This window comes from Hypomesus nipponensis, chromosome 10 (genome assembly GCF_054491055.1).
Source record: "Hypomesus nipponensis isolate SF chromosome 10, ASM5449105v1, whole genome shotgun sequence".
In the NCBI taxonomy this organism is placed as follows: domain Eukaryota; kingdom Metazoa; phylum Chordata; class Actinopteri; order Osmeriformes; family Osmeridae; genus Hypomesus; species Hypomesus nipponensis.
This window is the reverse complement of record NC_140370.1, coordinates 12,012,913-12,029,300: the sequence shown is the minus strand read 5'-3', so window position 1 is coordinate 12,029,300 and position 16,388 is coordinate 12,012,913. Positions and strand designations below refer to the sequence as shown.

The window sequence follows — 16,388 nt, the reverse complement described above, 5'->3', positions numbered from 1 at the left end:
TTAAAGCACAATGGGGACTTCATCTACATAACTGCAAACTCATGTTTCATGAAGATTATTATAAAGATTATTACTGAGTAAGGACAGGCATGTGGGCGAATAAATACACAGCATAAGTACAATCCCTTTCACAAGGAACAGGATTACCCATCTTGTGAGCTAGTTTCTGAAAAAAATGATTATGCAACTTATAGAATACATATAGCTGTTTTGGCTGTTGTAGGTTGTGATGTCTGGCTTTCTGATTGACTCTTATTTTGGGAAATTCCCAGTGCATTTTGATGGCACTGTCTTATTCTTAAGTGGCAATTTCCACAAAAACATTACAACTCTTGATGAGGTGGAAATAAATGATGAAAAAGATAATTGAGTGTGTTGTGTGCATTGCTTTCAATTCCATTGTGTCATTTGAAATAAAAAGTTTTCAAAAATACTTATTTTATTAAAATATTTCAATTGACACTGTAATCAATTGTGTTGATAGAAATGTAATAATTTACTCATCACAAAAATCAATCTTTAACTTTTATTCACAAGCAACTGATTTTCAGTGATGTTCAAACTCACTCTCGTACTGCTTGACCACATACACTGTTGGAACTTCGATGGTTACAAAAACATATACACAAGAACTGTAGCACAAAGTCCTTTGTTTGCTTAGACATGAGAGCAAGGATTTTAATGCCCCAGTTCTGTGGGAAATGTCTGCTCTATGTCATAACAAGGTGTGATGATGACAAACTAAGGTTGGCACGTAGCACATTGCTGCTAACTAGCAGGTAGGATGTAGTCTGAGGCGACAGCATACAAGCCCTCCTCTGAGCGCGAGAACCAGATGCAGCACTGACCCTCCCTGGATCTTGTAGTCTGCAGCTGTCTTCTCATCGTTCCTGAGTGTTATAGAGTAGCAAAAAAAAAAGGAAAGGGTAAAGCGGAAGTGTTGGTGTGAGTACAGAGTACATATGATGCTACTTTGTTTTAATTGAAGGTACAGTTACCCACGCACATCTGTTTTCCGCTGTAGATGAGCCTTTGCTGCTGAGGTGGAATTCCTTCTTTCTCCTCCACTCTCTCTTTAATTCTTTCCACCTTCGTGTGTATTCATGAAACAAATTGAGTGACATTACACAGGGCACATGAATAACCACAGTATCATTGTGAGGTAGGTTACAGTAAAATGACAGACTTATTATGATTCCAAATAGAAGCTGTCCATTCATGTCGAAACATTAATGCATACTGAGAAATTCTAGCTGAATATTCCTACCTTATCTGTTGGCTCAATATCGATCTCAATTTCTTTACCAGTGAGGGTCTGCAACATTAACAAACAAAAAAAGTATTCAAAATGATTAGCTGCAACAATCAAGCTGTTAAATAGGTGAAAATAATGTTAGCCGAAACATCAAGCCGTGCTAGCAAGCTAGCTGCTTGCTAGTTAATGTGTGCTAATGTCTGACACAGTCTGCAGGACTTTTGGCTTAGGGAAATAACAAGCCTTACCTTAACCTTGATCAGCATCTTGACGGTAGCATAAAATACCTTCAATTGTATCTGAAAATGTGTTTTAGAAAAACGAGTTAACAGGCTAGCAGTTCAATACAAACACCAGCCAATCGCTAGTCGTCTGATTCAATTCCGCTTCCTGTGTGAAGTTGTAAACCTTCCGTATACTGTAATGTAAGACAATCTTCCCCATACCGCTCCATAATAATTCAGATCAATAAATAGCCGCTTAATCATTAATTAGTTCCTGTCGCCGCTTGCATAATGACATGGTTATGCACATAACGACATGGTTATGCATGTCGTTTAGGCCCCCCTACACACACACAAACACACGCACTCACGAGCACACACAAGCACACATGTTAATTGTTTGACTAATTGTCCAATTAGTTTATAAGTGTGGTAGTTTCAAGCGTTCTTAGATTATTCAGTCATGGTAGCTTTTCTTAAACTGGGTGTTATCATTTTTGCTGTTATAGGAACCTTTGCTAACACAGGTACCCCACATAATGTTTAGCCCAGACGTGACTTTTTAAAACCTTACTACTTTGTGTGAGTCAGCGTTGTTACATTTATTTTCAGATATCAATGTAGACTGTGGTAAAGACTATGTCACAGTTAAATGGAGGGTCCATCCAGACCTTGTGCCAAATGTAGCACGTCTATTCCTTGGAAATTGCCTTCCAACACAATTTATTGCCATGCCTACTGGAGGCGAGGCCATCTTTATATACAGCCTAAGTGACTGCAAGTTCAAAAGATTGGTAAGGTCCTCGTAGGAATTGTCAATGTAATTGCATTGTTGGATCTTAATGACCCTTGTGCCCCCTTTCCACAGCTAACTGGAAATCGCGTCATTTATACAAACCAGTTGACATACAGGCCTCATGGAAAGCCTGAACCCGCTGTATTCACATACCCGATTAAGTGTGTTTATAAGGGGTAAATATTGGCAGTGTGAATAAGTCCCATCAACGTGTATCGTGAACATAATTATTTACCAACTCTTTGACATTCCCATAGAAAATGGTTTAACCCAACATCCTTTGAATAGATCAGACGATTTGGCCCCTCGTTTCTTACAACCTACTTATGGTAGTGTGAAAGGTAATGGAGAACTGAACTTTCACATGGGCCTTTTGAATGGTGAGTGCAATGACATCTCCTCATTCAAGACGATGACCAAATCAGAAAGAAAATGTCAAGTGCCCTCAATGTTTCTTTCCCTGTAGAAGACTTAACGGCAATGGCTAGGACTAATGTCATCCTTCGTGGCTCCTTCATCCCCATTTGGGCAGCTGTGGAGCAGGGTGACCATCAGCCCTTGCTGCTGCTCATGGATGAGTGTGTGGCTGCCTTGACAGCAGAGCTGCAGCCCGAGACCCAAGTGTACCCCATCATCACCAACCATGGGTATGTAGCAGGCCCGGGGCGAAAAGGGCAGACAGCCTGCGCCTTTTAACTTGAATCCTTGTATATCATCCAATGTTAATCAATGAGGGAAATATATTTTCTTTGCAGCTGTCTTGTAGATGGCAAAGCTGAAAGATCGAAGTTCCTTCCCCGATACCATTCTTCTGCCATTGTGCTCTATCTGAATTCATTGAAATTTGATATGGGACAAGAAGTGAGTATTATTTATCATCAGTTTTTTGTATATTTATGGTAAACTGATGTTTGAAATGTTCATACCCCAGGTTTATATTCACTGCAATCTTGTTGCATGGGATCCTGATGAGCTTAATGAAAGCAGGAAGGCCTGTCATTATGTAGAGGAGAACCAACAGTAAGCATTACTGTTTAGAAAATGTTTGCTTGTGTATGTAATGTCTATATTTAATTTCCAATGCTGGTCCAATTGATTGTACTAGTATGAAATTTAACCTCTGCTTCACAGATGGGAGCTCCTAGATAACATGCTGCAAAGTTCTCTTTGCAACTGTTGTGACTCGAAGTGTAATTCTCGGCTAAAAAGAGGTGTTCCATCAGGTACTTGATCAAAACATTGTGCACTTGGGAAATTATTTCAAATCATGAATCGCCCCCACCACTAATCAATGATTTCTCTTTAGAACCTCAAGGCCTGGTACAAAACTCTGTGATTGGGCCACTCATCATTGTGGAGAACTGAGGCCCACCCAAAATCACAACACATCATTGTATAGTACCATTAGCTCATTAGCTTGACCGAATTGAATAACTAGGCAACACTTGTATGCAGCTGGAAATGTGTCCTTAATACACCAGGGTTGTCTGATCTTTTTCAACCAGCATGTAACAGTTGTATGTTTTCTCAATAAAAGCTTGACTGACACTTGAAATTAGTGTGTGAATGAGTTAATTATAATCATGAACCATTTCTGACCAGGTTTCTGTAGTTCTGTTCAAAAGAACATCCTACTCTACTTGGGGGTCAATATCAGGCCAATATTATCAATTTGTATTATTTCAAATGGACAATGCTTGAATATTGATAACAACCAATGCCTGATGTGCCAAGTGTGCAAATGCAACACAAGAAATTCCCCTTGGATAAAGAGTATTTCTGATGTCAGAATCAAGTCTTCTGGCATTTAAGGAAATATACCTGCATGAAACTCTAGAAATAGTCACCAAAATGTGTTGCAATTATACCAGAATTTCAAATATTTGTCAGAATGAAGCTTTTACTAATGCTGGGGACACACCACAGGATAATCGGGCCGATTTTGGCCCTTCCGACAATCGTAGGTAACCTATGTCCCAATTATCTTGATGGTTCCGCAGATTTGATCAGATGTTCCCTTGGTGTGAGGTGTGTTAAGAGTGACCACACACTGTAAGAGCAAAAGGGCTAAATCTCAGATTTTGTGTCCTCTTGTTTGTGGTCTCTCAGTTTGAAAATCTTATAAGATTAAAAAAATTGTATAGTGTGTCCCCAGCATAAGGTGTTGGAAAACTTGAGTCCTTGGAAATGTGCAATTCAAGCTTCCACTCCAGATAAATGGAAGCCACTGATGATAAGGTTACTAATTAATGTAATTGATATGGTTTCTCTGTTTCATGAGATATTCTGATTTGTGAGTCTCGTTGATTAGCTTGTTCTCAAATTGGTCATTAATTATAGGCAGCTGACTTGCATTATCATGACAAGTGCTCTAATGGCACAGGTGTCAGACATTATGCTTAATTCCTTGTTCCCTAATAAAAAGAGAGTAAAGTGGTGTAACTGAATGTTAATGTTTGGTCATCATGAGTGTCCTTCTTACAGTCATGCTGTTTTTGGTTCCTGCTGTTGCAGTAAATGCAGGTAACAGTTTTAAGTATCCAGGGAAAGAAATCATGGACAGCAAAGCCGTTGCTTTCTTCAGACGGTAGAGTCTGACTGTCTTGATTGACTATGCTATTTTGTTCCAGACATCGAAGTAGACTGTGGACACACTGAAGTTGCAGTAAGATGGTCAGACCCAAGATCCCAGGTGGAACCGTCTCTACTCATACTGGGTACCTGTTCACCCAACAGTTTATATGATGGGAAAGCTGTGTTCAATGTTAATCTCAAAGACTGCAACTTCAGGAGAATGGTAGGAGTTGGAAAACTTTTAGTCATCTATCTGAATGAATTCTTAAATGTTAATTACATTTAGCATGTTTTTCAAGGTAACTGGAGGCCAGGTGATCTTTTTGAATGATTTGACCCATATCTATGACCCGGCCTTCTCTCAACCTGTGGTCTGTGCCTATGAAAGGTGGTAAATATGAATGATTAGATATTCAGTACTCCACTGAATGTTATGGGTTCTTGACCAATATTTGTTTTTTCAGGCCTAGTGAATGGTCTTCTCCATTATACACTCCAACATTTAACACCTATGGCTATTCGAATTTGGTTTTTCAAATGGGACTAATGAATGGTATGTATAACCTCCTTTAAAAAAAAAAAAGGATTCCGAACACTCCTGGATCTCTTTTTAATCTCTTCTGTAGCTGATTTCACAGGCCCAGCTCTGTCTAGTGCCTACCCCCTGGGCTCCCTCATCCCCATCATGGCTGCAGTTTACCAGAGTTCCCATCAGCCCTTGCTGCTGCTCATGGAGGAGTGTTATGCTGCCATGACACCACAGCTGCAGCCTAATGCTCCGGTGTACCCCATCATCACTAACAAGGGGTATGTTGTGTGGGGCACTGAGACAAGAGGGATACAAATGCTTCTGCATGCCCATGAATGTAGGTTTGTCATGTATCTCAACTCTTCGCTTGTTTTGCTGCCTTAGATGCCTTGTGGACAGTAGATCTACAAATTCAAGGTTTCAGTTGAGGGAGAGAACCTCAGAAATGCATCTTTCGCTTCAAGCTTTCAAATTTGCCCTTGGAGAGGATGTGAGTAGCACAAAGTATTTCTGAAGACTGGGGGGTATCTAGCACTAATTTACTTTTAAATTGCATTCTCAGGTGTATATCCACTGTAAGCTAGTGGCCTGGGATCCTGAAGGACTTGACAGCAGCAAAAAGGCTTGCCATTTTGTGAAGGGACATGGGTAAAAAAAAGAATTGCCATTTGTTCATTTTGTCTTCAGTTAGGCATGGTAGGTTTTAACACATGCTGATATTTTATTCTGTACTCCTGACCCTGGTAATTCACAGCTGGGAGCTACTTGATGACCCTGCCAGGAGTGACTTGTGCCGTTGTTGTGACTCGCACTGTATGGCCAGGAGGAAAAGGGGTATAGCATCAGGTAATGCCTTAATTTCTAAGCTCTTTCAATTTCTCAGAGCATTTTTAAATTGTGTAGTATTGAACTATTGGTATACTCGCCTCCTACAGGACTTGGGGTAATGCAAAATACTGTCCTTGGACCACTGACCATCATTGATGGTTCAACCTCTTAAGCATTTACCGAGGTGTGAGCTGCATCTTAAAGTTAATATCCGGATTTGTATATCAAAGCAGACAATGTTGCTGTGTAATCAAACCTTGGTGCCTTCATCTGCTGACCATGTTCTAGATTTTTTTTCTTAATAAAATACTTAACTTTGACTGACTTATTCTTTGATGGCAACACCCAGTAGGTAGAATTGTCAAACTTGTGTTTCATTCAAAAGAGGACTGTTTACACTACCTTGCTGAATCTTGAGTGTGTACTCGAAACCTCACAATATTCGACAATAAACTGCTCACAATTTCGTAACTGTTTGCGCATGTCACCCACCAACTCATCTCAATACCCGAGGGAACTTTTTTTAATGAAACGTTTACTAGTTAGCCATAATTAGTCAGTAATTTATTTGCTAGTCGGTAACTTATAAGGTGTTGTGCACAGCATAGAACTTCTAGAACTACCGGCGAGACTAAAAGGCACGGTAGCTAGCTGCCAATAATACAACTTGGCTAGGCTAGCTCTAGTGCTACCAGTGTGACCGTTGGCTAGCGAGCCAGGCATGAACAAACCAGGATATGGCCTTGATAAAAAAACTCAATTGTTAATTGCCTTATCTAACATACGTTTCCACAGCTAGCTAGACTATTTACTGTTTCTGCAGTGCTAGCTAACGTACTACAAAATGGACTGGTTCCATTGCAACAACTGTTTCCGAAGACAGGGAGTCCATTTCGCTGTATCCAGCTGTGGTCACATCTCCTGTGAAGGCTGCATTAACCCCAGTATGACAGTTTAACTCAAATACTGACATCTTTAATTTATCTATCCTGCTAACACCTAATCATAACAATCCATCTTTCAGACATGTGATTTTCCAGATTTCATTAACAATCTTTCTCCTCAGGCCGTTGCACTATTTGTGGGGCAAGCTGTAATTACCTGCCCATTTCAGACCAGGTTAGTTATTTCTATTTTAAAGTAGTAGTGCATAATCTGATTTATTGTTCTCTACACTGATCTCTATGCACATCTATTATTGTTTCTTATCTTCATAATCTCTTCCATAAATTGGCAGATGAAGACTCAGGAACAGGTGTTTTTCAAGGACCCAGTAAAACTGATTCAATCACGCCTGGGGCACATAGCACAAGTAGGCATGATTTGGTTATAACGAAAACATCTATTGGATTTTACAGGCTTAGATTTTTACGCACTATTTGATTGTTTACCATCAGATTGCTCTATTTCAACGGAGGCAAAAGGAGAGTGTGATTTCACACTTTAAACACAAGTCTGTGGAGCTGGAGAAAAGATTGAAAGAGGTCACAGACCAGTGCTACAGGTTATTTAGCCATGAAGATTATTGCTCCTACATACTTTCTGTTTGTCTGGTTACCCCCTTTTAGTATCATTGTTTTTCAATCTCCCCTGTGTCCTCTGCAGACAAGTGTCAGAGCTGAAAAGAGAGAATGCTGAGTTGAAGAAGCCACTGTCTCAGAGAAGGGTAGGTTTAGCATCATCAGACATTTTCACTTGAACTAGATTGGCATTATGTCATCGTTGTTCACAGCATCAGGTGATGTGACCTCAGGAAATCCATTTTCTCATCTTTCTCAGGTATCACCCGGCAACAGATTCCAAGTGAATGGGTAAAAAACACCTTTTCAAAATTAGACTTTTGTTTTATATTAAAAGCTATTGAGTAACAGCTGCATTTGCTTCCTCAGAACTTGTCAAAGAATGTCACTACCCATGGCTGTGACTTCCCCAGGTATACAATTCAATAGAATTAATTCAAATGGGGAGTTTATTTAAGTTGACAAACAAGTGATGTTAAAAACATATCTTTTTCTTTTCACAGTCACTCCTCGCTCTCGAAATGTCATGTAAGGAAACCATGATCTCAAGGATAGACACCACAGACCATGTGTACACAGATTAATTTAAAAATTGAGGAACCCATCAAATTAATTTATTCTGATTTAGGTTGTTGTATGTCTAGACCTCACATTACCTGGGTGCATGTTCTGGCCAGCTATTGTGGTATAATTGATTTTAGTCTTTAAACAGTGAATATGTGAGAGTATATTTGTCATAGAGGAATTGTGTGTTCAGTCACCCAGGCTCAGCCGAGATTCAGGACAGGAACAGAGACAGAAATCATAGACTTACCCTAACAGTGAGTCTTCATGTTCATGTTGTTAGCCTTGATTAGTGCAATGTCATGTTTTGCAATGTTGTGGATTTTTTAAATCAAAAAGAACAAAAGTTCCAACATTCCTTAACATATCTGTTTATGTAGACTCCACCTGGTTCTGCTACTTCAGTCTTAAGCCTTAGCTCTCTTCATGAGCGTGGATTTGGTGAGTTAAGACTATCCACCCACACAGAACACTTTTTTTTCCTTCTGTTTTTTGAATTCATAAATTGAGTTGTCTTTTTACTTGTATACAGCCACACCCAACTCAGTTGGTACCCCAACCCGGTGAGATATCTTAACATAATTATTTTGGTTCGTACAACAGGGTACTTTTTCACAGTGGTTTACAGGTTTATTTTCTCTCTTCTATTTTCAGGCCTGAGCATCTGACTCCTAATATTTTTCAGTTCCAGTTCTTGACGGGTGCAATGCTGCAGTCCCCCAGGCCTTCCAGAGGGGGCCAGTATTCAGGTGCCAATTTTTCTGTTTTTAAATGTAAAATATTAAACCACACCAGTTACTTAATATATCATAAATCTACAGTATATTAATCACAACACTGAATGTATGCTCTTTTAGTGATGGATATCTGATCAGTTTTAAATGCAAGTAATTTTTTTGTTTCAGCACCTTAAATGGGTAAAGAGCAACCCCATAGCAGTAAGAGGTGCGAATGCTTCCCCAAAGACGTCTCAGTCTGTCTCCTTAGCATTTACTAATTTGAATATTTAACACTAGTTACGGTGGTCAAAATGTAGTTTATTTGATTTAAAATAAATATTTCCAGCTTTTTTGGATATTTTGTTTTACACATGAAAACGGTTTCATATTTCTTGCATTCAAGCATCCAATCTAAATGGTGGACAGTAATGTGTTGCCTGTGATGTGTTCACTTTACCACATAAATTGGATCACTTATTTAAAAAAAAATTCTTGGGCTCTGCTTGTAATTGTACAATTCAAGACCGTTTTGACCAGCCAGAGGATCTCCCATCCCACTGCTGTTAGTGTGATGAACAGTTGCATACCCCCAGTGAGGGAACACAACACTTTGACAAAATGAGATTCACGTCTGGAATTTTTATTTTGTATGTACATGTTTTAAACTGTTCAGTGACACAGTTGTGCAAATGTAACATAACCTTATGAAAAGTATTACCTTAACATTTAATTTACATATGAAAACACAAGCATAACTAGTGTATACTCTCCTACAACTCAGACTAGAGGAAGACCTTTTTTTTTTCCTACAACCTTTCTACATAGCATACTTGTATTAACATTTCATAGCTAATAAAATAACATTAAACACCAATGTAAAAATGTTGATTAAATACATGTACTGCTATACCTGAATGTGACAGTGACGCTGTGTATGGCTGGAGATGCAAAAATATGTATTATTGCTTTGGATTATGTTGAACAAACCCAATCCATTACCCGGTTCCATTGCTCAGTCCCTATTCAAATAATTTATCTCAATTACACAGCGCACACAAATTAAACCAATCTGCCCACATATTTAATTTGAATGATTTACAATGAATATGGTCATGGTGTACTTAAATAAAGCCTTGTGTAGAACAACACCTCAGAAGAATAGTTAAGTCCAGGCAAAAATACATGTTTTGGATTAGGTCAACAAGTGCAGTTCAAGCTATCCAATTACAGGTTGGTTGCAATCTTGTATGACTAATTAAGCCAGCACTGTCCTTCCACCACTAACATCTGGAGGGCAGCGCAAACTGCCCATAATTGCTAAGTCTACAGGCACAAAATCTTAAGTGGCAAGCACTCAAAAACACTTTACTTCATTCATTGGTTTGTGTCATCCCATAGGTAGAACAGCATGGAATTTTACTCAAAATTGAGAGATTAAGTCATTCAAGCTTTTTACCTAAAAAAGTATTTAATGAGTTATAGCAAATAAAACATGGTCTCCAAATTTCAAGTGCAAAATGTTCATTTTAAAGGAGTTTGTGTGAATGTCCAGTGTGAAAACTATTATTGGGTCTAAAGGAATGATAACACACAGTGATCAGTCAATATCCTAATATGTTATATTACAGTTGGCCCAGCACATTTTCACACCCAGCTACATTTAAGTACCTATGGTCCAACCAATATACTTTGTCCTTACCAAAATACAATCCTACAATACTGCACTAAAATTATATTTAATGATGAAAACGTAAGTAAACTCGGAAAGTAGACTACAATAATCAATAAACAAACCAGTGTACTAAGTACTGCCTCACCGACAGTAGTTCCATAGGCAGCACAAGCATGACTTCAAGTCCAAATATAGAATAACACAGAGTGCAGCTATCATTCAACACAACCAACCCGAGCTCTGTCCTTGGCCTGGGAAGACTAGGGTCTTTTCAAAGTCACAAAACTCAGATTAAAGCAATACAATCCATCATTAATGCTTGGCGTCCAAAATGTGGCAAACGGAATATCCCACTATTTCCAGATCAGGCATTGGCATATTTAGGCTCTCTGCTTTAATCAGTGGCATTGGATGTTGGTTCAGTTACAACTGCTTCCTGTGATGCAAACCAGTCTCGCACCTGCTGGTAGCTCATTCTTGACTTTTTGCAAAGGGAGTCCAGATCCTTCTCTTGAAGCACCCCAGTCAGGCGATAGTACACCTCCAGTGGATTGATGTCAGGTGAATCAGCAGTGGATGCGGGTGATGTTATGGCGCTAACTTGAGACTTTCGTTTACGGCCCCCTCCACCCCGAAGAGTCCCACTCAAACCATTGCTGTTGGAAACCCCACTGCCATTTTGTTGCATTGCAAGCTCAGCCAGGAATTGCTCCCGAACCCCCTGCACCCAGCGTAGTTGACCATTTTTAACAGCATAACGAGTATCTCCAAACCACTGGATGACATCTGCTCGGGGCAAGCTTGTTAGCTCCACTAGCTGAGTGTAGTCCTCACTCTTCGGCCATTGGCAGGTCAGGAAGTGCTGCTTTAGTATGTCCAGCTGCTCCTTGGTCTTGCGTGGTCGGCCTGCAGGCGTTAGAGCAGGAGATGGTGATGAAAGAGGACTGGAGAGGGGCTGGGCTCCATGTGAAGAATTGCCTTTGGCAGAACAAGCCGACTTCTGCGAGTTGTTAGAGAGATGTCTGATAGAGGGAGCAGCAGTCGGTGGTGGTGGGGTGGCAGATAGAGAAGGGGAGGAAGACGGCGAGGGGATAGTACCCTCCGATAGTTGCTGTGGGATTTCTGTCTCTTTGATGACCTTGACCAGTTGAAGAGGCTTTTCATCTTCACTTTCGATCTCTGCCTCTTTAAACGTGTCTTTTTGGACAGAGGCCTCCTCCATGACCTCATCTCTCTCCACCTCCACTCCCACTGCTCTCTCCCCAAATGCTTCAATGCTGTTCGACAGGAAAGTCTGGAAGAAGTGGGAATCTTTTATCCCATTACTACGTCCTCCTCTTCCCAAAGCCTTACTTTTATCTTCCACACCATTTGGTTCAGTACGGACCTTGTTAGCAACAAGGGGAAGAGGTTGAAGCTGATGAGCATCATTCTTTGCTCCCGTAACAATGGTATGTGGATAGCCCTGGGACACTCCAACCAAGCCCCGTCCATTTCTAAGCTGATAACGACTGTCGCTAAACCATTTGCGGATGTCATTCCGGCTCAGACCCGTCTCTTCCTGCAGACGCCTCAGTTCTGCTTCCGCTGGCCAATTCTCTACCAGAAAGCTGCTGCGAAGGACTGCAAGCTGAGCTTTGGACTTCTTGTAGCGCCCATGCCGTCTCTGTTGGGGAGAGGCATCTGAAAGGTCCACCGAGGTATCTACTGCGGTGCTTCCGGGCATGTCAGCAGGCGGACGGTAGTAGTACGAGTCCTCAGGGGGCGGGAGGGAGGAACTGAAACATGGGACTGTTTTGGCTGGTTTGAAAGGTTCTGGTGTCTCATATTTGGATTTCTTCTGCGGGACGTGAGGGGACAAGAGAATACCCTCTATTTGATCATTATCCTCTGCCTCTTTTGGAGACTCTTCAAATCCTTTTCTTTTCATCTTGATCTCCTCCTTTGTCTCTGCGCAGTCGCCCGCCAGCTCAGGTCCAGCCAATTTGCGTCGCGTTTCTTCAATTTCCTCTGATGCCCAGCTGATACCATATTTGATTCTCTGCACCATAAACCACACCTTGACTTTATCCAGTGGCAGTGCGCAGTGCCGGGCTAGGGCATTCACCTCACGGGATGTTGGGTAGGGGAACACATTAAAAGCCTGAACCAGCTCTGCGATAGAGTCTAGTTCACGTGTCTGGTCAGATTGTGTCCACACCAATTTCAGACCCTCTGACACCAAAGGCAGGCACACTACTGAATTGTGGTTGGTGCTGAAACTCGCCGAACTACCTCTTCCCCCACTTGAATTGCTGTCTGATGCACAGGATAGTCGTGTTTTTCCATTAGGGCTTGGTTGGTGGGATCCCTTTGAGGGGCGTGGCAGAGCATGTTTTTCAACACCTTCTGCCTGTGTAACATCACTCTTCAAAGGTTCTCTCATGTCCACCGCTAGTCCTGTTTTTCTGTTAAGGTCACTGTATGTTGCCATCAGTGATATCACTGTCTGTTTCTTCCGTCTAGTGGAAACAAAAAACATGCACTTTAACAACAGCATTACAAGCTTTAATCAAATAATTCTATCTGGCACTCAAGGTCACAGACGATTTTATGTTGAAGACCAATCATCAACAAATGGTGAGACACCAGTTATTCACACATTGGTTGAATGTCTTGTTAAGGACTTTCTTTAGCTAAAGTCAATTATGCAACAGCTGTTTCCCCTCCCCCTACTTCACACTCCAGTTCAAAATCTCATCACAAAACTGGTTGTATACTCTGTCCAGATTGAGCTCCCCTCCCCCCTGAAACCAAAGTGTGGTGACTGACTTTTGTTTTGTGAGGGTGGGGGAGTGGTTCTGGGGGTGCAGGGGCCTTGGGGAATGGGGGGCTGTAAGGAATCCATCACAGTCTCGTCTCTTACCCCTTTCCAGAGCTGGCTTTGTTCAGTCAAGTTCTCAGTCTTCAAAGGATGAAGTATAGCCTCTGTACAGAGACAAAAGTTGTGTTATGAAACTTTAAACTTTTGATCAAATTAATATGTTATAGTAGTCCCCAAAACAATGGTTGACAGATAATAGCCTACATGAAAGGCACTTTTTAAATGAAATGCAGAAGTTGTTTTGAAGCCACAGTGAAAATGTAATTATATTGCTTAAAACTATGTTCTGACTGCAACAGGTGTAGCAACAATTGGAGAAACCTAGATGTATCCCTTGCCACAGGGGAGCACATCAATGTTTCATACTGTAGTTCTGTTTTTGAGTTCTAACCCTTAGAGACCACAGTAAGGAATGGACATTTGGTCAATTGTCAACACCTGATTCAATTTACTAATCATCGGACTTAGCCTATATGAGATATTGGAGTGACTGTTGGCCAATATATTTTTAACTAAACAATATAGAACTTAGTATTGAAAAAGCCATTAAAAGCTGATCAAACACTTGACGAATAGGCCATCCGTTGCCAAGATTAAGGCGTTTCACGTAATAACTTCGCTTAAAGGTAATTAAACTACAAAAACATATGAAGGTCACCGGCACTCAATCAACTATTTCAAATTCAATGTTTACGTAAGCCTATAGTAAAATAGATGAGATAATATTGATTTTCGGTGCCCACGACAATATTCCTCAAACGTCTTGTTCCTTTGTGGCGTAGCTACCAACTAAAATGGTCAAACTGCACAGGCGCACTCTCTCGGACACGCTTCAGTGATATATAAAAATAAACTTACCCGATTATAGGCTATGCCCCAGTCTTGTTAACGGATGTTGTACGCATAATACATGTAATTCCAACTGCTCTTTCTGAAACAGCTTAATGACTAAAGTTTGTGTTCCACAGCGAAACAGGGAAACAATACCGTCTGACCCTTGTCGCTTTATGAAGCCCTCAAAAGGATAATCGTCTCGGATACAATGATGCGAGACAACTAGAAAACTTTGTTTATATTTTATGCCTTCAGATTAAAACATATGCCTATATCCCTATAATCTACTAAACCCTTCTTGTTAAATAATTAATATCCCGAGGCTGAACTTGATTTCTTTAGTAGCCCACTCTGTTCGGTCCGTTGTTGCTTTTGTTCTGAATATTCCAAGTGTTTCCCCTGTCCGGCCAGATCGAGGCTAGGCGGACGACCAGGAAACTCACAGGAACCCCATCTCCTGAGTGACGGTAGCGAGGGTGTTCCATCCTATGCAAAGCAGGGCAGTGATTGGATGAAGGATGCGCCCTTACCAAAAAAGACTGGTCAACAAACAAGCACCCTCCTTGCGTTCTTATGGGATGTGGTGTCACCATTTTGGAGAGGATTTTGTATTTTTGTAGTTGTTTGTTTACTATTATTTTATTATTTGTCCATTTTATTTGATAGTGCAGACAATTATGGATAAGTTATTTTGACTTGTAACATCCAAAATTCTCCACCTGGGGATCAATAGACTGTAGGCCTACTTAATCACAGGCTAATATTGATCCTCACCAACCCATCCTGAGTTTATTGATTTTGAGTTTAAACCCAAGAGAACCACGTTGAACCACTCATAGCAACACATATTTCTACAGTAACTGCCTTTCAAAAGCTATTATAATCATATACCAGTACATGCACTTAACCATAACATAACCATACAGGTTTGAAATATACTATGGTTGAAGACTAGAAGTTGAAGCCCTGGATGTCTTTATGTCTTGTAATCTTGAAATTACTAATTATATGGAGGGCATGACTAGGTAGAATCAGTCAGCTGATCTACCTAAGGTCTGTGTTGTTTATGGTATCCCATATGGATGGATCAGTTTCCCAGAACTTCTGTCTAATGCTTTCAAAAATAAGATGGAATTGAATGTTATGGTAATTAGTCATGTTTTTCTACTGAGACATGGAAGTTGGCTACTCAAACAAGTGTAAAAGAAATGAATCAACAGAAATATTCAAGAGTTGTGCCGCTCACATGTATTCCAGCATAAGCGTTGTTGACAAGATTTGTCCAATCTTACGTTTTGTTCATGTGTGATTTGTTCAAACAGATCTTTGATTTCTTCTTCGTCTGAAGAAACACAGTTCACAGGCACACAATTCCCACCCCTCTCTTTTACCTGCCATTAAAAAAGGTTCAAATTAAATACAAAATAGTCAGAAAACAAAACATATCAGTGTCCTTTATGGTGCCAAACTATCAAAACACAAACACCTTCACTGTTGCAACATTACATAAGGATACATGCTGGAAAACTCTGTTTACCCCTGGCCTGGAGATAATTGACAATTAAGTTATTCATGCAATCTCGCTCACCTGAGCTGCAGTTTCTTTCAAAGTCCTCTCCTGGCGCCCAGGGATGTAAACTGTGGCTCCTGCCTCTGAGAGCTGTAGGGCGATGCCCCGTCCAATCCCCCTTGAAGCCCCCGTTACCAAACATACCCAACCAGATAGAGCCATCTACTGGTGGGGCAGAATAAGTACAAGTTCAACTTGGTGACGAATTAACCTGGACAAAGGATAACTCCTCCTGATACCAGTAGAGTGCACCAACAAAAGCACACAAAAAAAGTAATTTTTTGTGTTGTTATTGTATTGCTTTAAATGTGAAATATTTGTGATGGGAGTCCGAGAATCTAAACCCAAAGTTGTTCAAATGTATTTCGTATAAGTATTTATTCAATGAATTCTGCAGAAAGGGACTAGAAGCCACAGAGTACACTACTAGTCTGTGAAGC

General features: G+C 40.5%; 5 protein-coding genes across 10 annotated transcripts; 3 read left to right on the top strand and 2 right to left on the bottom strand.

Annotated features, from left to right (window-relative positions):
* Nucleotides 1-512: 512 nt before the first annotated feature.
* nedd8l (NEDD8 ubiquitin like modifier, like) lies at nucleotides 513-1,664 on the bottom strand. Its single transcript, XM_084707363.1, has 4 exons — nucleotides 1,504-1,664; nucleotides 1,268-1,315; nucleotides 1,007-1,089; nucleotides 513-890 (listed from the first exon to the last, which is right to left on the bottom strand). Exons 1-4 carry the CDS (start codon nucleotides 1,519-1,521, stop codon nucleotides 773-775), a joined length of 267 nt encoding a protein of 88 aa, XP_084563489.1. The 5' UTR covers nucleotides 1,522-1,664; the 3' UTR covers nucleotides 513-772.
* A 153-nt stretch (nucleotides 1,665-1,817) lies between these two features.
* zp3f.2 (zona pellucida glycoprotein 3f, tandem duplicate 2) lies at nucleotides 1,818-3,830 on the top strand. Its single transcript, XM_084707360.1, has 9 exons — nucleotides 1,818-2,006; nucleotides 2,092-2,273; nucleotides 2,348-2,451; nucleotides 2,564-2,655; nucleotides 2,742-2,922; nucleotides 3,031-3,136; nucleotides 3,207-3,295; nucleotides 3,407-3,498; nucleotides 3,582-3,830. The coding sequence occupies exons 1-9, from the start codon at nucleotides 1,943-1,945 to the stop codon at nucleotides 3,638-3,640; spliced, it is 969 nt and encodes a 322-aa protein (XP_084563486.1). The 5' UTR covers nucleotides 1,818-1,942; the 3' UTR covers nucleotides 3,641-3,830.
* An 885-nt stretch (nucleotides 3,831-4,715) lies between these two features.
* On the top strand, nucleotides 4,716-6,526 carry zp3f.1 (zona pellucida glycoprotein 3f, tandem duplicate 1). Its single transcript, XM_084707361.1, has 9 exons — nucleotides 4,716-4,798; nucleotides 4,906-5,072; nucleotides 5,149-5,237; nucleotides 5,314-5,402; nucleotides 5,476-5,656; nucleotides 5,763-5,868; nucleotides 5,941-6,026; nucleotides 6,133-6,224; nucleotides 6,314-6,526. Exons 1-9 carry the CDS (start codon nucleotides 4,741-4,743, stop codon nucleotides 6,376-6,378), a joined length of 933 nt encoding a protein of 310 aa, XP_084563487.1. The 5' UTR covers nucleotides 4,716-4,740; the 3' UTR covers nucleotides 6,379-6,526.
* Nucleotides 6,527-6,636: 110 nt separating this feature from the next.
* Nucleotides 6,637-9,506, top strand: LOC146271760 (E3 ubiquitin-protein ligase RNF212B-like). Its single transcript, XM_084707362.1, has 13 exons — nucleotides 6,637-7,150; nucleotides 7,273-7,325; nucleotides 7,444-7,518; nucleotides 7,604-7,710; nucleotides 7,812-7,872; nucleotides 7,986-8,017; nucleotides 8,096-8,139; nucleotides 8,230-8,254; nucleotides 8,484-8,547; nucleotides 8,671-8,731; nucleotides 8,823-8,853; nucleotides 8,945-9,039; nucleotides 9,196-9,506. Exons 1-13 carry the CDS (start codon nucleotides 7,051-7,053, stop codon nucleotides 9,201-9,203), a joined length of 756 nt encoding a protein of 251 aa, XP_084563488.1. The 5' UTR covers nucleotides 6,637-7,050; the 3' UTR covers nucleotides 9,204-9,506.
* A 127-nt stretch (nucleotides 9,507-9,633) lies between these two features.
* On the bottom strand, nucleotides 9,634-16,376 carry homeza (homeobox and leucine zipper encoding a). 6 transcript variants are annotated; one of them, XM_084707354.1, is made up of 5 exons: nucleotides 15,967-16,376; nucleotides 15,625-15,769; nucleotides 14,403-14,864; nucleotides 13,493-13,648; nucleotides 9,634-13,182 (listed from the first exon to the last, which is right to left on the bottom strand). In XM_084707354.1, the coding sequence occupies exon 5, from the start codon at nucleotides 13,152-13,154 to the stop codon at nucleotides 11,076-11,078; it is 2,079 nt and encodes a 692-aa protein (XP_084563480.1). In that variant the 5' UTR covers nucleotides 13,155-13,182; nucleotides 13,493-13,648; nucleotides 14,403-14,864; nucleotides 15,625-15,769; nucleotides 15,967-16,376; the 3' UTR covers nucleotides 9,634-11,075. The 6 variants fall into 6 exon arrangements, with proteins under 6 accessions (XP_084563480.1, XP_084563477.1, XP_084563478.1 ...); XM_084707351.1 differs by having other exon boundaries at nucleotides 13,587-13,648; XM_084707352.1 differs by having other exon boundaries at nucleotides 13,587-13,648; nucleotides 15,671-15,769.
* Nucleotides 16,377-16,388: the final 12 nt, after the last annotated feature.